A 22359-nucleotide genomic window follows, 5' to 3' on the forward strand; every position below is an offset into this window, starting at 1 on the left:
CTGGTCGACAGAGCCAGACTCCATCTCAAAAAAAAAAAAAAAAATTAATGGGATATTCTTCATCCTTGTTCCAGTTCCAAGTGTCTGAAAGCCGGTGTGTATTTTGCATCTGCAGCACCGGCCACACCAGAGCATTGATTGCACATCACCGCTCTAGACAAGCGGCAGGACTTGCAGACTTCAGCGAGGGACGGTTCTTAACCAGATGGGGGCGGGGCTTCCCGGAGAGTTCGTCTTGGGCCTCATCGGCTTCCGTAGGAAGGCGCCAGCCTTGGAGGCGCCACGTCCCTTGCGGCGGCGGGAGAGAAATCGCTTGGACTTCGGGCGGCTCCGGACGGCCATGGCTTTTACCTTGTACTCACTGCTGCAGGCAGCCCTGCTCTGCGTCAACGCCATCGCCGTGCTGCACGAGGAGCGATTCCTCAAGAACAGTGAGTGGGGCCGCGGGGCGCGGGCTGGGGCGGCGGCGGAGTCCTGGCGGTGCGAACCCTAATGGGGCCGCGTGGGGGGACACCACTGGCCGGGACAGAAGAACAGCGGAAGGCTCGGCTCGGAGTGGAAGCCGAGTCTTTCCTCTCATCAGGTTTGGGCTCAATAGCGGGAGAATATTCAACACACAGCCGCTGTGCAGGGCCCAGGGGGTTGGGGTGGAGGGATACGGAGGTCAGTAAGTGCTACTACATAAGTGCTTGTGATTACTTCGATTCAGTAATTTAATTGCAGTTTTCTGTGACTTTTTTATTTTTTATTTTTTTGAGACGGAGTCTCGTTCTGTTGTCCAGGCTGAAGTGAAGTGGCGCGGTCCTGTGACTACTTTCAATAGCCGAAAACCCAGGGTCTGAGTTTTGGGCTAAGAGTTGGGGGTGAGGGGCCGGGCGCGGTGGCTCACGCCTGTAATCCCAGAACTTTGGGAGGCCGAGGCCGGCGAATCATGATGTCAGGAGTTTGGGACCAGCCTGGCAACGTGGTAAAACCCCGTCTCTACTAAAAATACAAAGATTAGCCTTGCGTGGTGGTGAAAATACAAAAGTTAGCCGGGCGGGAGGCTGAGGCAGGAGAATCACTTAAAGCTGGGAAGTGGAGGTTGCAGTGAGCCGAGATCGCGCCATTGCACTCCAGCCTGGGCAATAGAGTGAGACTCCGTCTCAAAAAAACAAAACAAAACGAGTTGGGGGTGGAGGGGAAGGAGGCATGGCTCATTTTGGAGCATCAGTAGTTCACTCACTGATGAAAGGCAATAAGTGTTCCTGGGCTTTAGGAATTATAGGAAGGGAATGCGTTGGAGTTATCAGGACATTCAGCCACTCATGTTCCAAGAGAAGTTTATTCAGATAGCTTGTTGGGTGCATACAGTGTGCCAAAAACTGCTAGAATTTAGAAATTCAAAAATGAAAACACAAGTTATGCCTCCCAGGATCTCACGTTGTGTACCGAGTATGTCCGTTTGAATTACTGAAACGTAAAACCAGGAGCAAGACTGATTCATTTCATTGATTACTTCAGAAGATATTTATTGAGTGCAAAGTATGTGCCAGGCCCATTTATAGTAACTGAAGTTACAGCAGCTACTCTACCATTCTGATGGAAGTTAATCTAAATAAAAACTGAACAAGTGACAATAACAAGTATAGACAGTATTATGTAAGAAAGAGAAGTACAGGCAGATACTAACTTGTGTATCTGTGAAAGCTTCTTGGAGGAAGAGTGTCTAACCTTAAATCTGATACATGAGTAAACATTAACTCGGTGAAGGTGAAGGGTTGGAAGGAGTTGGAAGGGTGAGGAGAGCTTTAAGTGGTGTCGACCTGGTGTGAAAACTCTGAGGCAGGTGAGAAGAGGGTCTTAAGACAGCGACATGACCAGATTTGTGTTATTTGCAAGATCCTTCTGGCTACAATACGGAGGAAAGATTGGAAGGGAAAGCAGTGGATGTGGGAAGACCCATTCTTTTTTTTGGAGACAGAGTCTCATTCTGTCCCCCAGGCTGGAGTACAGTGGTGGGATCTCAGCTCACTGCATCCTCCACCTCCCAGGTTCAAGCGATTCTCCTGCCTCACCCTCCCGAGTGGCTGGGATTACAGGCATCTGTCACCACGCCTGGCTAATTTTTATATTTTTAGTAGAGACGGGTTTCACCATGTTGGTCAGGCTGGTCTCGAGCTCCTGACCTCGTGATCTGCCCACCTTGGCCTCCCAAGGAAGAGCCATTCTAAATAGGGCAAGTAGACACAAGTGGGTATAATAATAATAACTAGTACTTATGTAGCACTTACGTGCAGGATCTGTATCAAGTGCTTTACATATATTAACTGGTGTAGCCTTCACAGCAACTCTATGAGATAGTTTCTGTTTTCATCCCCATTTTCCAGTGGGAAACTGGAAGCACAAAGAGAGTAGGTGGCCTTTCTAAGAACACACAGGTAGAAAGTAGAAAGTGGTGGAGCTAGGATTCAAACTTCATCTTGCAGAGTTCATCTGTTCACTGCTATACAGAAAAGTAGAAGGGATCAAGTTGGGGGTTGAATTGTGTCCCTCAAAAAGATGTGTTGAAGTCCCAACCGTTGATACCTATGAAGGCGACCTTGTTTGGAAACAGGATCTTTGCATATGTAATGAAGTTAAAATGAGATCATACTGGGTTAGGTTGGGCCCTAGATCCAATGACTGGTGCCCTTATAAGAAGAGAGAGATTTGGAGACACACAGATGCACACACAGAAGACCATGTGACAACTGAGGCAGAGATTGGAGTGATGCATGTATAAGACAAGGTATACCAAGGATTTCCAGCAACTACTGGATGTTAAGAGAGAGTCATGGATGAGATTATCGCTCAGAGCCCCCAAAGGAACCAACCCTGCTTATGCCTTGATTTCAGACTTTTAGCCTCCAAAATTGTGAGAAAATTTCTGTTAAGCCACCCAGTTTGTGCTGCTTTGTTATGGCAGCCCTAGGAATCTTATGTAGATCAGAAGATATTTTTAAAGTAGAGGCTGGGCATGGTGGTTCACGCCTAGCACTTTAGGAGGCCAAGGTGGGTGGATCACTTGAGGTCATGAGTTTGAGACCACCCTGTACAACATGGTGAAACCCTGTCTCTACTAAAAATACAGAAATTAGCAGGGTGTGGTGTTGGGCGCCTGTAATCCCAGCTACTTGGGAGGCTTAGGCAGGAGAATTACTTGCCTGGGAGGCAAAGGTTGCATTGAGCTGAGATCACGCCACTGCACTCCAACCTGGGTGACAGAGCAAGACTGTGTCTCAAAAAAAAAAAAAAAAAAAAAAGGAAAAAAAGTAGAAAAGGCAGAATTTACTGTTGGACTTTGGGAATAAGAGTGGATGAAGTCAAAGATCTCTTGGCCCTCTGGGTTAAGCCACTGAGTGAGGGTAGTACCTTTACTGAGTTAGACAGTATTAGAGGAAAATTTGGGGTGATAGTGCTAGGTAAGGAGGTAAAGATATCATGAAATAAATTTTAGTCCTGCTCAGTTTGAGATTTCTATGAGATATGCAAGTGGAGATGTAAAATAGCCAGTTGGATTTAAGTCCATAGAAGAGCAGCACAAATTAGGGTGGAGATTGAAATATGAATTTGTCAAGCATAGATAATAAATGAAGTCATATGAGAAGATGAAATTACCAAAGAAAAGAGTAGAGTACAAAAAGAATTGGTGCCCCAGACAGCCCTAGAATCTCCTCTAGTATTTAATGTTTAGGTAGAGATGGAAGAACTGACAGAAGAACTTGACAAATGAGCAAAACAGAGATGGAAAAACCTAGACGGTGGGACTTCACCAGAATCAGGGAGTGTTTGAAGAGATACTGCAACAGTGGGATGTTACTGAGAAGCTTAGTATAGTAGTCCCCCCTCATCTGTGGTTTGGCTTTCCACAGTTTCAGTTGTTGTCACCTGCCATCTGAAAGTACTAATTGGAAAATTGCAGAAATAAGCAATTCATGTTTTAAATTGCAACTGTTCTGAGTAGCCTGATGAAATCCTGTATCATGAGGACATGAATCTTCCCTTTGTCTAGCGTACGCACACCATATATGCTACCCACCCGTTAGTCACTTGGTTATCAGATGGAAAAAACATACTACTTATAGGGTTGGGTACTGTCTTCTGTTTCAGGCATCTACTGTGGAGTCTTGAAGTGTATCTCCAAGATTAAGGAGGGGACTACTGTAAGTTAAGGACTGAAAAGAGTCCTACTGATTCAGGGTAATTGAAGTCATTGGTGATTTTACAAGAGCAATTACAGCAGTGGGTAAAATCCAGATTGGAATGGGTTGGGAAATGAGTAGAAAGTTATAAAATGGAGACAGTAAGATTATCCAATGTTATCTTTAAATTGGAGGAAAAGAAGAAAAGATGGCTTGAAGGGATATGGGGATGTGTTTTACGGTGGTGGTTTTGTTTGTTTTTAGAGCTTGAGGTATCTCAGCAGTGACAATGAAAACTAGCCCTGTCTCTTCAACAAGTCAGCTCTATGAAGAGAGTGGAGGAGGGATGATCAGTGAGGCATATAAACACAGTGTTTTCTAAGAAAGACCAAAAAAGAAGGCCCAGCACAGTGGCTTAAGCCTGTAATCCCAGCACATTGGGAGGCTGAGGTGGGCGGATCACTTGAGGTCAGGGGTTCAAGGCCAGCCTGGCCAACATGGAGAAACCCCGTCTCTACTAAAAATACAAAAAAATTAGCTGGGAATGGTGGTACGTGCCTGTAATCCCAGCTACTGGGGAGGCTGAGGCAGGAGAATTGCTTGAACCCAGGAGACAGTGGTTGGAATGAGCTGAGATCCCACTGCCGCACTACAGCCTGGATGACGGAGTGAGACCCTGTCTCAAAAAAAAAAAAAAAAACAGAAAAAAACAGAGAGAGAGAGAGATGTCAATCTGCTAAATCTCAGAACAGTAAGAGTCTCTGTCATTTGAGCCACAGCCTGCTCTCGCAGCCTCCACAAAAAAAAGCAAAAGGAAGGAAATCATAAAGATTACAGTGAAAGTTAATGAAATACATAGTAGAAAAATATTAGAATTAAGAAAACCAAAAGCTGATTCCTTGACAAAATTGACAAGTCTTTAGCTAGACTGACTAGACCCAATTGGGAAATCCGAATAGACCTATAACATATAAAGAGATATAATTAATAATTTAAAAGCTTCTCACAAAGTCAAGCCTTCAACGTTGCATTCAACCAAACATTTAAAGAAGACTTAATACCAATTTCTCACAAACTCTTCCAAAAGATAGAGGGGATAGAACACTTTTCAATTCATGCCATGAAGTCAGTATTAACCTAATATGAAAACCAGACAGAGACATCACAAGAAAAGAGACTGTAGACCTATATCTCTTTTGAATATAGCTGCAAAAATTCTCAACGAAATACTGGCAGACTAAATCTAGCAGCCTATAAAAGGGATTATATACCATGAACAAGTGGGATTTGATTTATCCTGGGAGTACAGGGTTGGTTTAACATTTGAAAATCAGTTATGTAATACATGATATTAATAAAAATCATACAGTCGTCACAAAAGATGCAGAAAGGCATTTGACAAAATTCAGTACCCTTTCATGATTAAAAAAAAAAAAATGACAAACTAGCAATAGGAGCGAACTTTCTTAATCTGATAAGGGGCATGTAATGGGGATTCTAACCAGGGCAGTTAGACAAGAAAAAAGACATCCAGATTATGAGGTTGAAAAAATAAAACTGTTGATGACATAATTTTGTATATATAGAAAATCCTAAAGAGTCCACTACAAGGCTATTAAGACAAATGAATGAATTTAATAAGATTGCAGAATGTAGGAACACTGTGTAAAATCAATTGTTTTTCTGTGAACAATGAACAATTGTAAATGAAGTTAAGGAGATAATTTTATTTACAACATTAAGGATTAAATAGGAATAAGTTTAACAGAAGTGCAAGTTTCATGCTATGAGAACTATCAGGCATTGTTGAAAGAAAGAAGATTAAAGATCTTTTTAAAGATAGAGACTTCCCATGTTCACAGATCAGAATACTTAATATTATTAAGATGACAGTACTTAATATTGATTTATAGGTTTAATGTGGTGTCTCAAAATCCCAGTTAGCTTTTTTGAAGAAACTGATGAGTTGATTCTAGAAGAAATGCAAGGAATCCAGAATAGTCAAGACAATCTTGAAAAAGAAAAACAAAATTGGAGTTGTGCTTTCCAATTTTAAAACTTATTGCAAAGGTCCAGTAATCAAAACAGGATGATACTGGCAGAAGGGTAGACATAGATCAATGAAATAGAATTTAAAGTCCATTTAAAAATCCTTACATTTGTATCAATTGATTTTCAATAATGGTGCCAAATAACCTTTTCAACAAATAGTTCTTTAACAACTGAATAGCCATATAAAAAAAAAGTAAAGTTGGACTCCTACCTCACACCATCTTCAAAAATTAACTCATAATCATAGACTTACAAACTGTAAGATAAAAAGCTATACAACTCTTAGAAGAACATACAGACAAAAAACTATGTGACTTTTTGTTGGCTAAAACCATCTCAGATACAACACCAGAAGCACAAGTGCCAAAGAAAAATATATAAATTGGATTTCATCAAAATTTTAAAAATTTCATGCTTTAAAAGACAACCACAGACTGGGATAAAATATTTGCAACTCATATATCTGATGAGTGACTTCTATCCATAATATATAAAGAACTATTGGAACTAAATAATAAAAGATAAATAACCCAATTAAAACATTTATGAAGGAACTGAATAGAATTTTTTTCCAAAGAACATAAGCAAATGATCAATAAGCACATGAATAGATGGTCAGCATTATTAATCATTAGAGAAGTGCAAACTGAAACCATAATGAGATACCATTTATTATTATGGCTATAATAAAAAGGTTAAATAATAACAAGTGTGGGTGAGGTTGTGAAGAAGTTGGAACTGTCATATATTGTTAAAGAGAATGTAAAATGGTTACATTCTCTTTAATGTAAAATGGTTCAGCCACTTCGGGAAACAGTCTGGCTGTTCTTCAAAATGTTAAACATAGTTACTGTATGACACAGTGATTCTACTCCTAGGTGTACCAAGAGTATTGAAAACAAACATGGAATGTTCAAAATAGCATTGTTCATAATAGCCAAAAAATGGAAACAACCCACATGTCCATCAGCTGATGAATAGATGACTAGCTGTGGTATATCCATAATGTAGAATACTATTTGGCAAAAAAAGTAACGAAGTATTATTACATGCCACAATATGGATGAACTTTGAATCATTATAGAAAGTGAAAGAAGCTAGTCATAAAAGACCACATATCATATGATACTGTTTATAAGAAAGATCACATAGCATATGATACTCTTTATGTTAGGCAATTTTATGTAGACAGAAAGTAGATTAGTGGTTGCTTGGTGCTGGAGGGCCTGATGGGGTGGGAAGTGGTTGTCAGTGTGTACAGGGTTTCTTTTGGGGTGGTAAAAGTATTCTAAAATTGAATGTGGTGATAGTTGCAGAACTCTGAGTGTACTTCAAATCATTGGATTATATGTATGAATTGTAAGGTGTGTGAAATACATCTCCAAAAAGCTGGGAGTCTTTGTTTTTTGAATTATACATTCTTACCTGAAAATAGGAAGCTTTGATAAGGTTATAGAACTGTGAACTCTTATACTGTGCTGATGGAAGTATAAGTTGGTACAACCACTTTGAAAAACATTTTGGCAGAAGTAACTAAAGCTCATCCTGCACATCTTCTGTGATCCTACAGTTTCACTCTTACACAAATGCTCATAAATATGTGCACCAAAAGACATGTATGAGAATGTTCATAGCAGCATAATCGCAATGAAAACTAGAAATGGTAGAATGACTAAATTGTATTCATATAATGGAATGCGCATAACAATGAAAAAGAATGAATTGTGGTCCTGCAAAGCAATATGGATGACTCTGACACAATTTGAGCAAAGGCAGACACAAAAGAATATATATTGGATAATTCCTTTACATAAAGTTTAAAAATGGACATAACTAATCTATAGTGCTATCTTCCTTCATGGTTTTGAAATCTAATGAGCTTTTAATACTCACTAATGCTACAGGCTGAATAATGTTCGTTTCATATTGTTAGTTATATTTAATAACCAAGTCTTTGATTATACTACCCTTAGGTGAAACTTAAGGGATTTTTTTTTTGGTCTTTTTTATTTTTTTCTTTTGAGATGGAGTCTCACTCTGTGGCCCAGGCTGGAGTGCAGTGGCGTGATCTCTGCTCACTGCAACCTCTGCCTCCCGGGTTCAAGCAGTTCTGCCTCAGCCTCCTGAGTAGCTGGGATTACAGGCACCCACCACCACGCCTAACTAAAAAAATTTTTTTTTTGAGGTGGAATCTCGCTGTGTTGCCCAGACTGAAGTGCAGTAGCACGATCCCGGCTCACTGCAACCTCCCCCTCACAGGTTCAAGTGATTCTTCTGCTTCAGCCTCCTGAGTAGCTGGGACTACAGGTGCTACCGCCACCACGCCTGGCTCATTTTTGTATTTTTAGTAGAGACCGTGTTTCACCATGTTGGCCAGGCTGGTCTCGAACTTCTGACCTCAGGTGATCCACCCGCCTCAGCCTCCCAAAGTGCTGGGATTACAGGTGTGAGCCACCACGCCCAACTGGGATATGTTTTAGAACACCTGCAATGTGTCCAACATTGTTTCAGACATTTTGGGTTTATAAGAGAAATACTTGGTTCTTGCCTTCAAGGAATGTAATTTATTTAAATAAACTATATGAGCTAATTGGAGAATAAGAAGTGACAGTTAACTTCACATTATTGATTGGGGTTAATATAAAATACACTGTAATTCCATTCTGTCTCCACAGCTAATTTAGGAAAGCATAGATTGTATGTCTGTAGCATCTCAGATTTTGTAGAATGATCTCAGTTTTGTATATTTAAAGCCATTCTTCCAATAAACCAGTAATTCTCACTTGAAAGTTTATTTCACAGTTATTAAAAGAGCATTTAAAAAATATAATGCCCAAACCCTACTGTAGATCTGTATTCAAATTTTAAAAGTGAAGTTCAGTAGTATGTATTTTCCAAAATTTCTGCAGGTGATTGAGATTTGTGCCCCTACATTAAAAACTCCTGGTACAGGGGGCCAGGCGCATTGGCTCATGCCTGTAATCCCAGCACTTTGGGAGGCTGAGGCGGGCAGATCATCTGAGGTCAGGAGTTTGAGACCAGCCTGGCCAACATGGTGAAACCCTGTCTCTACTAAAAGTAAAAAAATTAGCCAGGTGTGGTGACACTCCGCCTGTAATCCCAGCTGCTTGGAAGGCTGAGGCAAGAGAATGGCTTGAGCCCAGGAGACAGAGGTTGCAGTGAGCTGACACTGCACCACTGCACTCCAGCCTGGGTGACAGAGTGAAACGCCGTCTCAAAAAAAAACAAAAAACAAAACAAAAAAAAACTACTGCTAGAAACTGTTAGAATGGCCCAGATATATTAATACTTTGCCGTCTAGAACTTTGTCTTCCACACTTTGTCTTCTCTACAGAGGTAGCATATAAATATTTTGCCTGAGCATGTATTTTGAATGTGATCCCCAAACTAAGGGAAAACACTACATTGGCTCGTCTAAGTGAATAAGCTGTTGTTTAAAAATATCTAAATATGTTTTAAAATAGAAGTTTAAAATATTTTAAATACTTATTAAATATTGTTTATATAGGTGCTTTCTTATTGCCTAGGTTTTTTATTTTATGTGTTTTTAATTTGGGTTTTTAGATAAGCAAGCATAGATTTTTGTAGCAAACTCCTTACTGGTCATCCTGCCTCCAGTTTCGCTTCTCAGGTGAAGCTGAGCCTGTTCTTCAATGGTTTGAAATTTTTCAGTTCTTCAGTATCTGTAGCCTTCAATATAAACTTCAACACTCTCATGTGATTTCAAGCCTACCATAAGGTGCCCCTTCCTCCTTCTCCTTCTCTTTTATCCTTCCCCAGTATTTGTCCTATGTACCATTTTTACCACTGCTGAGCCTTTACTCATTGTGACCTTTACTTAACCCTTTTAAGTGGCTAACTCCTCAGCCTGTCAATTAAGACCTACCTCTGGCATTGCCCTTTCCCTCACACCGTCTGTGACCCATCTCCATGGGTCATAGCATCACTGTAGTTTCTTTTCTGTCTCCTCCAGCAGACTGAGAAGGATTCTCTTATCTTTACAGTTCTGTCAATGAATATTTTCTAAATAATTAAATAACTTTACCGTTTTCATAGTCTTGCAATTCCTGATGCAAGGGATATGTGTATTCTTATAAATAATTTAGTAGTATTTTGACAGTAATACAGGGAATATGTTGTTTCTTCCAGTGTTCCACAATGATGTTAATTTTCTTTTAGTACAAGAAAAAAAAAATGCCACATAGTGAAGTGGATTTTGATACCTGCAAAAAATTGTTCACTAGAGTTTTTGTTTGCTTTATCCAGTATCAATTTGACAGTCTAGTACTAGGTATACGTTATGAATACCACAATAGAAACATCCCTCACATAAATCAGTGTATTAGTCAGCTCAGGCTGCCATAACAAAACACTATAGACTGGGTAGCTTAAACAATTTTCTCACAGTTCTGGAGCCTGGAAGTCCAGGATCAGGGTACTGGCATGGCTTGGTTCTGGTGAGGGCCCTCTTTCTGGCTTGCAGACGGCCAGGCTTCAGGCCATAGCAAACAGTTAAAATACCACACGCTATTACTTGATTCAGGGTTTATTAATAAATGATGCCTCCAGACCAGTATATTATTTTAGATTTTAAAATAGTGAGTGAGCTATTGTTGAATTTTAAAAAGCGTTTGTTGAATTTTATCAGGGATTAAATGGAAATTATATAGAACTAAGAAAAAGTAGTATACCAGATAATTTACTTCTGCATGTATCTTTTTTTAGTTTTTTTCTCTGATACAGAGTCTTGTTCTGTCACCCAGGCTGGAGTGCAGTGGCGCTATCTCAGTTCACTGCAACCTCCATCTCCTAGGTTCAAGCAATTCTCATGCCTCAGCCTTCCAGGTAGCTGAGATTACAGGCACACGCTACCATGCCCAGATAATTTTTGTAGTTTTTGTAGAGGTGGTTTTTTGCCATGTTGGCCAGGCTGGTCTTGAACTTCTGGCCTCAAGTGATCTGCCCACCTTGGCCTCCCTAAGTGCTGAGATTACAGGCGTGAGCCATCACACCCGGCCACCATTGATCTTTTTGATAAAGGTCATTTTCAAAAACTTACATTAGCAGAGTTCTTTGTGTAGTTTATTAGGCACTTTCATGTTTATGATAGCATTTGATCACATGTAAACTTGGTGACATTGACAAAGAAAATCACTTTCATTTTCTTTTATAGATATGGAAATTGATCTCAGAGAGGCTGAGATCTGCTCAGGGTCAGTGAGCTCTCAAAACTGTTACTAATACTTTTTCTTCAAAATATGTGTGCCGAGAGTTTTTGGCTGAGCCTGGATGGATTGCCATTTTGTGTGTGACTTTTTTGAAGTCTGGACAGCAGAAGAACATGTTTGGTGGTTGCAGTCAGTAACTTTTTCTATTCAACTGTATTTCTGAAATTAAGGCAGCAAGTACTGCCAGCTGGTCTTATCATTTATTCTCTGCCAGGCCCTCTAGCTGTGGAAGTGATAAGAAAACCAGATAATTAAATCTCTCTTTTTTTTTTGGAAAGAGGGTCTCTGTCACCCAGGCTGGTGTGCAGTAGCATGATCACAGCTCACTGCAGCCTTGGCCTCCCAGGCACAAGCAATGCTCCCACCTCAGCCTCCTGAGTAGCTGGGACTACAGGAGCATAACGCCACACCTGGCTAACTTTTTTACTTTTTGTCAGGCTGGTCTCAAACTCCTGGGCTCAAGCAGTCTTCCCACCTCAACTTCCCAAAGTGCTGGAATTGTAGGTGTGAACCACTACACCTGGCCAAATCTTTCTCTTAAAAACAAAAACAAACAAAGAAAAGAAAAACAGCAATGCTCCTTAAAACTGTGGCTGGAAAACAACTGAGACTCCCTATGTAGCAGTTGGAGGGTAAACTATTTGTTCTAGTAAAAGATAATCCCTGGCCCCTGATCTTTTACTTGTCACATTTGTATTCGTATGTGGAATATCTAGACTAATGACTTACTGTCTCCATCCGGAAATTCTCCATCCATTTTTTTTTTCATTCTGGTGGCATAAGAGTAGAGACTGGGCTGCAATTAACTGAGAACTTACTATATGTTTAAATTACTTCAGTGGTGATGCTTTAATTATGTTAATTCCAGTATTGTAGAGTTTTATCTTGTTTTGTTGAAGAGCAAATTTTTTTTTTTCTGGGAGTCACTCATCTCACATGTAAAAAAATATGTTTAAGCAATTTTTTGGAACGGATCTAAAAGAAAAACGATTGCTGGGAAGTATGGTTTCCAATAAAAACTGAGTGCATAATCCATATAGTACTTAAGACAAATCCTTTTTGCCATATGTGAAATTGGATGGAAAGGATTGATAATTTAACCGATGATACATTTTAAAACAAGTAAAGAAAATGAAACTATCAATACCATGTAAAGATGGTTTTAAAACACAATTTTGAATAACATGATGCCACAGAACTCATCCCAGCCCTCAGGATGTTCATGCTGTGGGGAGGAAGACCTAGTTGCAGAGGGCTTTCTTTTTAAATTTTTTTATCAAAGCAATATGTGTATGGCTTTCAAAGTCAAAAAGCTCGTCAGTTTATAAAGAAAGAAGCCATTTGCCTCATTCCTCCTTGACCTGAGCCCCACTCCTTAGAAGCAGACTATTGACTTATGCTATGGAAGGGTTTCACACAATTATACCACCAGCAGCACACTCAGGCTTGAGTGAGCACAAGCATACTAGTCCTCCCTTATTTACAGTTTCGCTTTCCACAGTTTCAGTTACACGCAGTCAATCACAGTCTGAAAATACTGAAATGGGAAATTCCAGAAATAAGTAATTTATACATTTTAAATTGTGGGCTGTTATGAGTAGCATGATGAAGTCTTGCACCATCCTGTTCCATTCCACCTGGGATGTGAGTTACTCATTTGTCCAGCGTCTCCGTGCTGTGTATGCTGCCTGCCTCAGCTACCTGTCACTTAGCAGTCATCTTGGTTATCAGAGTAAATGTTGTAATATCACAGTGCTTATGTTCAAGTAACCCTTATTTTACTTAATACTGACCCTAAGGTATAAGAGCGGTGATGTTGGCATATTGTTATAATTACTCTATTTTATTATTGGTTACTGTTGTTGATCTCTTACTAGGCCTAATTTATAAATTAAACTTTACCAGAGGTGTGTATATATAGGAAAAAATATATAGTATATTTAGGGTTTGGTACTATCTGTGGTTTCAGGCATCCCCTGGGGATCTTGGAATATATGCCCCATAGATAAGGGGGGATTACTGTACACATACTTCTCTTCCATCTCTCCCTTCTCCAACCAATTATTGGTTATATCAGCATTCCATGTTTACTATTACTATGAATGTTGCTCATAGCTGAATGGTAAAAAAATATGACTTTTATTCTTACAGTTGATTTGTGATTTAGTTATAGCATTCTAGATTGAAACTAATTTTTCTGCAGTTTTGAAGACATTGTACCTTTTAATTTCTCATTCATTGGGCTGTTTTCTGATTGAACCCTTTTGGCTAAAAAGGCTCATGTTCTTCAGTTTGGGGATATTTTATCTTAATATTTCTTCAATAATTGCTTCTTATTTTTTCTTGTCTCTTTTTGGAACTGATCATTTTGACAGATTTATACTCCAATTTTCTTTTTTCTTTGTGTTTGGTAGGTTTTCTTAATTTCATCTTGCAACCACTTTTTTTGAACTTTTAATCCTAATGTAGCAATAGCTGCTTGATCCCTGGATGGGATCTGTTCTTATGGTATTCTGTTTTTGTTTCATAGCTACAATGGCTTTTATCTAAGGATGTTCATTTAAAAAATGTATTTTTCTACTTCTTGCATCTTCTCTTCCTTAGAGTCTCCATTTCTGTTTGATATGTCTTTCCATATTAAGAATTGTTCTTTCTTGACTATTCGTTTAATTGTAAGGGACTGAGAAGCTCTTTGGAAGTTCCATGTGTGTGGTCAGGGCTTGTTTACTGGTGGGTCTCAGTATTAAGTGAATGAAGAAATTGGCTATTTCATTGAGGTGAGGCCCCCAAATGTCAGTATTGGGAGGAAGTCTTTCTTCCTGGACAACTGGCCAATTTCCAGAGTAATTTTCCTAATAGGTCTGTGGCCTGGGGGTTGGGGACCCCTACATTACTCTCACGGACCTATTAGGAACTGGGCCACTCAGCAGGAGGTGAGTGGCAGGCGAATGAGCTAAGCTTCTTCTGTATTTACAGCCATGCCCCATGGCTCACATTAGTGCCATCACCACCACCCCCCAGCCCCTGTCTGTGGAAAAACTGTCTTCCACGAAACCGGTCCCTGGTGCCACAAAGGTTGGGGACCGCTGGAGTAATTAACTGCGAATAGGAATACTTGGAGGGGTGTGGTAGGATATAAAACTAGAATGTCAGTTTAAGGAGTTTGGTTCTTATTATGCCTTAGTCTGCTTCTAAGGAATGGGGCTCAGGTCAAGGAGGAATGAGGCAAATGGCTTCTTTCTTTCTTTATAAACTGACGAGCTTTTTGACTTTGAAAGCCATACACATATTGCTTTGACAAAAGTAAACAAATTTAAAAAGAAAGCCCTCTGCAATTAGGTCTTCTTCCCCTCAGGCACTAATAGGACTAGTGCCTGAGCTCTGCCTCCTGTTAGGTCAATGGTGGCATTAGATTCTTACAGGAACATGAACCCTGTTGTGAACTGTGCATGCGAGGGATCTAATGTTGTGTACTCCTTGGAAGAATCTAATGCCTGATGATGTATCAGTATCTCCCATCATCCCCAGACGGGGCCGTCTAGTTGCAGGAAAACCAACTCAGGGCTCCCACTGATTCTACATTATGGTGAGTTGTATAATTATTACAGTATGTATTACAATGTAATGATAATAGAAATAAAGTACACAATAAATACAATATTCTGGAATCATCCTGAAACCACCACCACCCCCCAGCCCCTGTCTGTGGAAAAACTGTCTTCCACGAAACCGGTCCCTGGTGCCACAAAGGTTGGGGACTGCTGGAGTAATTGACTGCGAATAGGAATACTTGGAGGGGTGTGGTAGGATATAAAACTAGAATGTCAGTTTAAGGAGTCTGGTTCTTATTCAGTAGGCAATGGGAATCAAGGTAGCAAGATATAAACCTTTAAGGAAGAAAACTCACAAGGGTTGAGATATCAAGATTACAGGGGTATCTATTAAAAGAGTCTTGCAAGAGATAGCAAAGGCTGTGATAGTGACAACTGTGATGGTAGTTGTACTATGGTAATTCAAAAAAGAACAAAACCCCTGTGGACTGGAAGGACTATAAGCAGAACCTGAGCTAGGTTCTGTGAAGAGTGAGTAGGAGTCAACAACAACCCTGTTGTAAACTTGAATTTTAAATTAGTTTTTTACCACAACATATCTCAGTGACAAAAAAAGCAAACAACTATTATTTAGCATTTTATTTCAACCGAATGAAAGTTGATTAAAAGTGAAATCTTATTTCCTGATATTTGAGTCTTTCAGGTACATATATTCTAAAAAACTGTTCTCTTCAAGTTTAAGGGTTAGCATGTCAGGAATTAATTAAGCCCTGTAGTCATACGAGATAGGGAAAATTGGACCTGAAATGAGGACAAGAAAAGGACAAATTGCAGAAATGAGAACATGTAAGTCTTCAAAAGAATGTGTCGCACAATATAAAAAGAATTAGTGCATAAGGGTAAAGAAGTAATGATTTGTAGTATCATAGGAAAATGACAAAAGAATGTAAAAGACTCACTTATAGAGAATAAAAGGGGTAGTGGGCTAAATTCCTCAACTCAAAACTAAATGAAGAGGAATGATAAGGAAAAAGGTAAAAAAAGATATGTCCTGCTGGCAGGATAGAGCATGTTTTGGAAGCCTAACCAAGCTATTACAGGTTTGGATCATAATCCCACAAGTCCTGGATGCCATAATTCCTAATGTCTCAAATCCCAAAAGATTAAAATCCTGAATGTTGAAATCTTGAAAGCTGAATTTTGGGGAAGGGATTAGTGTGTTTTAGGAGTATAAACAGGACAGTTATATCAGGTTAGGTGCATCACGTTAGGCGGAACTATTACCATGTTCTTGTCTTTATTTGCATTTGGTGGGAAATTCAGGTGAGTGGATTGGCTACCAGATGCTGCAGTGGTGAAAACTTAAGTTTAAAAATGCATCATTTGCCTGTGTTAGCATTCCTTCCTTCCAGCTGATGGCATTCCAGGAGCTTTTAATGAGTTGAACCCACATTTGCCTGAAGAAGCCAGCGAAGTTACTGACTGGTTCAAAAATAGTTATGTGCATAGTAGGGTAAGAAGACACTGATGCAGCAGTATTGCTTTTGATCACCAGTGTTGTTTCCACCAAATTTGTGATCTCTATATAAGTGGATGTGAAATGGATTTCTGGGTACCCAAAACAACATAGAAGCATGGCACAGAGGATGGGAACTTTTATTTATTTTTTATTTTATTTATTTATTTAATTTATTTTTTGAGATGGAGTTTCGCTCGTTGCCCAGGCTAGAGTGCAATGGCGTGATCTTGGCTCACTGCAACCTCCACCTCCCGGGTTCAAGCAATTCTCCTGCCTCAGCCTCCTGAGTAGCTGGGATTACAGCCATGCCCCACCAAGCCCAGCTAATTTTGTATTTTTAGTAGAGACGGGGTTGCTCCATGTTGGCCAGGCTAGTCTCGAACTCCCGACCTCAGGTGATCCACCCGCCTCAGCCTCCCAAAGAGCTGGCATTAGAGGTGTGAGTCACCGCGCCCGGCTGATGATGGGAACTTTTAATAGGGAAAGCTCATGTTGATGTATATCACACCATAGAAGAATTTCAAAAAGAGCAATGCCACCTAGAAAATGAATGTGAACATTTTGTCTGAGGAGAGCCATGTCCTAAAAGAAAAAAAAGCAGCTATTCATTGTGATGCAGGACATCAAAATATAATTAATGATGGAGAAAGCCAACCAGCCCTTAAGGAGTATCTCCATGCAATTGCCCATAATCTATCCCTGTAATAACACATTATCATATGTCGATTTTTTTAAGCTTTTTTCTTTTTCAGTTGTTTTCACTATTTTCAATTGGCAGCATGATTTTTTACAATTCCCAATGCTATGTATTTCATCTTTACATCATTTGCAATACTGGAGGTATAAACTGTGCAGAGACTTTTAGAGAGTTCTAATTTGTTTTATGCATTCTTTGCAAATTTGACTGCAAAAGTACATTACCACAGTGTTGACTTTGTGTTTAGGCATTGTGCATGTATGTAAAAACGTTGAAACTTCCTCAGTAAATGAAGAAAGGTTCTTTCTGTATATCTGTCTGCATTAGTGAAAAATAAAATTTCTTGTTATCTCGGCTCTTTGGGCAATTGCATATGCAGTGGTTACCTACTGTAGTTTTTGATTGATCTGTCAAAAGACTTAGGTTGTTTGTCATGGTATTTCAGATGACCACAGTTATAAAGCTAGGTGAACACACTTACCAACCAGTGATAATGTGTTTATACATTTCCTTTTTCACCTCTTTGTGAATATGGTTCACCTCATGGCTGTTACACCTGTGTGACTGTCATTAGTATACCTTAGTGCCGCAAAAATATATATATGCTGTCATTGCCTATTTTTTTGTGTAAAGTGGTCTTTGAAGTGTTCTGTTGTGTTTTTATGTTTCTCAAATGACACATTTGCCTCTTTAAAAATTTGTTTTTAAACTCTGTTGCCCAAGCTGGAGTACAGTACCATGATCATGGCTCACCACAGCCTCAACCTTCCCCAGGTTCAGGTGATCCTCTCAGCTCAGCCTCCTGAGTAGCTGGGACTACAGGCGCACACCATCACACCCAGCTAATTTTTGTAGTTTTAGTAGAGACAGGGTTTCGCCATGTTACCCCGGCTGGTCTCGAACTTCTGGGCTCAAGCGATCCACCTGCCTTGGCCTCCCAAAGTGCTGGAATTATAGGTGTGAGTCACCATGCCCAGCCCCCAAATTCTTTAAAAGATAACTCCCCTTTTAAAAATATGAATGAGGGCTGGGTGCTGTGACTCACGCCTGTAATCCAGGAGGCCAAGGTGGGTGGATCACTTGAGCCCAGGAGTTCAAGACCAGCCTGGGTAACATGATGAAATCCCGTTTGTATTAAAAACACAAAAATTAGCCGGGTGTGGTGGTGTGCACCTATGGTCCCAGCTACTAGGGAGGCCGAGGTGGGAGGATCACCTGAACTTGGGGAGGTCGAGGCTGCAGTAAGCCATGATTACACCACTGTACTCCAGGCTGGGCGACTCCAGCAGGGTGACAGAGTGAAACCTTGTCTCAAATGAAAAAGAAAGAAAGAAATATTTAGGCTGAATGCAGTGGCTTGTATTTGTAATCCCAGCTCTTTGGGGGGCTTAGGTGGAGGATAACTTGAGATTAGCCTAGGCAGCAAAGTGAGACCCTGTCTCTATATTATTGTAATTTTTTAAAAAGAATCTAAAAAATTATTCTTCCTAGAATTACATTTTTGAGATTTTGATGTTTCTTGATTGTCATTTTTGGGATTTTAGATGTCAGGGTTTTGATCTTTTGGATTTTCAAGATTTGGTATTATGGTGTTTGAGATTTGTGTATTTTGGTATTATGATCAACTCCCACTTTACCAGGTTTACTTTAAAAGTTTCCCCAAGTCATGTAGACAGTGATTCTCAGCTACAGCATTTTTATACTAATGATCGTGATGGGTTTTGTAAATTCTGAATTGAGCTAATTATAATAATTATATAGTTTGACAGTATGCTTTGGTTTTCAGTTGTGACTTGAGAAGTATTTTATATGGTATTTTTAACAAGGAGAAAAAAACAGTTACAAAGATCATCTTCACTAAACTAAATGCCATGGAATAATTTAGATTGTAGTTTATTTTATAAAATCAAAGTGTACATGAAGTGAAGCGAGGGTGTTGCTGCTATCAAAAGTTAAAAAGAAAACAAATATTTAACTCACTATTGTTTTAACTTTTCTTAAAAGTCATATGACTTTATACTTTGTCTTTAACAAGGTCTCAAACTAATCTTTTAGAAGATGACTAGTAAGGGAGCAAGGCAAGTGTGTAATAACTTTTAACACAGCTAATCTTTACATTATACAGTTGGCTGGGGAACAGACCAGGGAGTTGATGGATTCGGAGAAGAGCCGGGAATTAAATCGCAACTAATGAACCTTATTCGATCTGTAAGAACCGTGATGAGAGGTAAGAAGAAAAGCCAATAGAGCACTCTTAAGTTTTAATGTTGTGGTTTAAGTAGCAAAGGTTCTAAATGTGAATATCATATATGCCATTCGTAGTGGGAATTTTTTTTCTCTTTTAACATGGCTTTAATGTCCATCAGTGACAGACTGGATTGAGAAAATGTGGCACATATACACCATGGAATACTATGCAGCCATAAAAAAGGATGAGTTTGTGTCCTTTGTAGGGACATGGATGCAGCTGGAAACCATCAATCTCAGCAAACTATCGCAAGAACAGAAAACCAAATACTGCATGTTCTCACTCATAGGTGGGAATTGAACAATGAGATCACTTGGACACAGGAGGGGAAGCATCATACACCGGGTCCTAGTGTGGGGACGGGGTAGGGGGGAGGGATAGCATTAGGAGATATACCTAATGTAAATGACGAGTTAATGGGTGTAGCACACCAACATGGCACATGTGTACATATGTAACAAACCTGCACGTTGTGCACATGTACCCTAGAACTTAAAGTATAAAAAAAAAAAAAAAGTTAAATAAAACAAAACAAAAAGAAAGTTCCTGTTTTTTTTTTTTTCTTTCTTTCTTAGTTTGCTTCTTACTTCAATTTAAGCCAGTTGGTACAAATAGAATGCGTAGTATAATCTGTATTATCTGTTTGTGTGTTACCTGTCAGAGCTAAAAGACAAAATTATATTCTTGGCTTTTGGAAACTGTTGCTTCCAAGTTGTAAAATCATATACAGTATTGGGAGATTTTCGAGAGAAAGCTGGGCACGTTGGTTTACTCCTGTAATCCCAGCACTTTGGGATGCCAAGGCAGGCAGATCACCTGGGGTCAGGAGTTCAAGACCAGCCTGGCCAACATGGTGAAACCCTGTCTCTACTAAAAATACAAAATTAGCCGGTGGTGCATACCTGTAAGCCTAGCTATTCAGGAGGATGAGACAGGATGATGGCCTGAACCCAGAAGGTGGAGGGTGCAATGAGCTGAGATTGTGCCACGCCACTGCACTCCAGCCTGGGAGACAGAACAAAACTCTGTCTCAAAAAAAAAAAAAAAAAAATAGAGATCTAGTATCTGTCATTCTACTGGAAAATATTTTTGAGCAATTCAAGAAAAAAAGAGTTCAAAAGCCTTTTATTCAAAATCGTTAAAATTAGGACCTCTTGTCCCTTTAATCACAACCTTGGATACAATGGTAAGTAAGTTCATTTTTAATGTAGTAAAATGACACTACAGAATCTTCTTTGCACTGTATTTCTAATCTCAATTGTCAGTGACAACCCTGTGGGTCTACTTCTGCCTGGCTCCAATGCACTTGTGTTCCTGGGGTTGCACCGGGAGTATCCACAGATGTTTCACATTGATCTAGCTGTTCCAGTGCAACCCTTACTCCCAGTTATACAAGCTCTCTTAATAAATTAAGTTTTGGATCTAATGATCCAATGTGTTTTAGAATGTTTCTTTGTTATAACTATTTACAACATGATTATGATGACATATTGTTAGATATTTCTATCCTTCCTGGAGGCTAATAATTATTTTCTAGTTTTTTCTCTGTTTTTTCTTTATAGTAACAAACTTTTTTTTTTCTCTTTGCAGTGCCATTGATAATAGTAAACTCAATTGCAATTGTGTTACTTTTATTATTTGGATGAATATCAGTGGAGGAAATGGAGACTCAGAAGAAGACATGCCAGTTGAAGTTATTACTTCGGTCATTATTGGAATATTTATATCTTAGCTGGCCGACCTTGCACTTGTCAAAAATGTAAAACTGAAAATAAAACCAGAGTTTCTATTTATCTGGTTTTTTTTTTTAATGTTGCACTTGTAGTTTCATTACAAAAAGATCAGATCATGAGAGGTAGTAACTCTCCAGGACTGGAATATCTGATTGCTCACTGTTAATAGTAGTTCATGCTGTGATGAGATTGTTAAAAGGGTGCAAGACTGTTGCTTCTCTTTTTTTTAGATATTTTTCTATCTCTCACTTCTCAGGGATGAATTTTTTTTTCCAAAGTTTTGAAGTTCCTTGCAACTTAGCCATGATGTGAATGGTTATCCCTAGATAAAATTTAAAGGATTTTTAAAAAGCAATTACTGCACATAAAATGAAAAATAGGTAATTTGAATAATTTTATTTTAAGCTCCTTGGTTATTTTGTCTATTGTCTTAGCTATAAGTTCAAATTTATACATACTATTGAGTATTAATATTCTCTGATTTCAGGGAGAATTCTGTCAGTCACATGATGATTATGTTTTTGTTTAACATTCTTTCCATGCATCTGTTATTTTATTAATTGGCCTGAATGATGAGACCAGACCAGTGTTTACAGATTTTCATTGTCAGAAAAATCTATAAGTCTGCCCTTTTTACAATGATGATTTAAAAAAAAAAAAAGCATAAATATTAGCCTGCAAGAGCAGTCCTAAACAATCACAATTAAACTGTACTACCCAAGAAAACTGTTTATTGTGAAGCATTTACCTTCAAAAAAATCATTACATTTCTGTTTCTTGGTGGAGTAGCACATTGTGGAGTGTGATTCTTAATTCTTCATTAAGTTTATCAATAGGACATTCATGCTGGATAGGTTGTCTTTTGTTTTTATGTCTCAGACCATTTTGTGAGGTTGTTTGCCCATCTCATAATACAGATTTATGCAGAAAGGTTGAAATTATGTAAATGGTTTTTATGGAAGTTAATCAGTTACAATATTTTAAAGGGGTAGAATGGCATCTTTGTTTATAGGAGAACATTTGTAAATAAAGTTGAATTTCTAAGTCAAGCACTTGTTTTTGTACCTTAGTATAAACCTTTCAGTGTTAACTGCATTAATCTCCATTTTGTGTGAACACCTCTTATTATGTTCTTTGCTGTAAAATT

The 22359-nt window shown here is 39.0% G+C and overlaps 1 protein-coding gene across 1 annotated transcript; it reads left to right on the top strand.

The window, feature by feature from the left end:
* The first annotated feature begins 254 nt into the window (after positions 1-254).
* On the top strand, positions 255-22261 carry IER3IP1 (immediate early response 3 interacting protein 1). The gene is made up of 3 exons (XM_015121887.3): positions 255-431; positions 19357-19458; positions 21070-22261. Exons 1-3 carry the CDS (start codon positions 341-343, stop codon positions 21123-21125), a joined length of 249 nt encoding a protein of 82 aa, XP_014977373.1. The 5' UTR covers positions 255-340; the 3' UTR covers positions 21126-22261.
* Positions 22262-22359: the final 98 nt, after the last annotated feature.

This window comes from Macaca mulatta, chromosome 18 (genome assembly GCF_049350105.2).
Source record: "Macaca mulatta isolate MMU2019108-1 chromosome 18, T2T-MMU8v2.0, whole genome shotgun sequence".
In the NCBI taxonomy this organism is placed as follows: Eukaryota; Metazoa; Chordata; class Mammalia; order Primates; family Cercopithecidae; genus Macaca; species Macaca mulatta.

Coding starts and splice junctions, on each gene's coding strand:
- IER3IP1 (XM_015121887.3), top strand. CDS start 341: ATGGCTTTTACCTTGTACTCACTGCTGCAGGCAGCCCTGCTCTGCGTC. Junction 432..19,356: donor GGAGCGATTCCTCAAGAACA/GTGAGTGGGGCC, acceptor TACATTATACAG/TTGGCTGGGGAACAGACCAG. Junction 19,459..21,069: donor TGTAAGAACCGTGATGAGAG/GTAAGAAGAAAA, acceptor TTCTCTTTGCAG/TGCCATTGATAATAGTAAAC.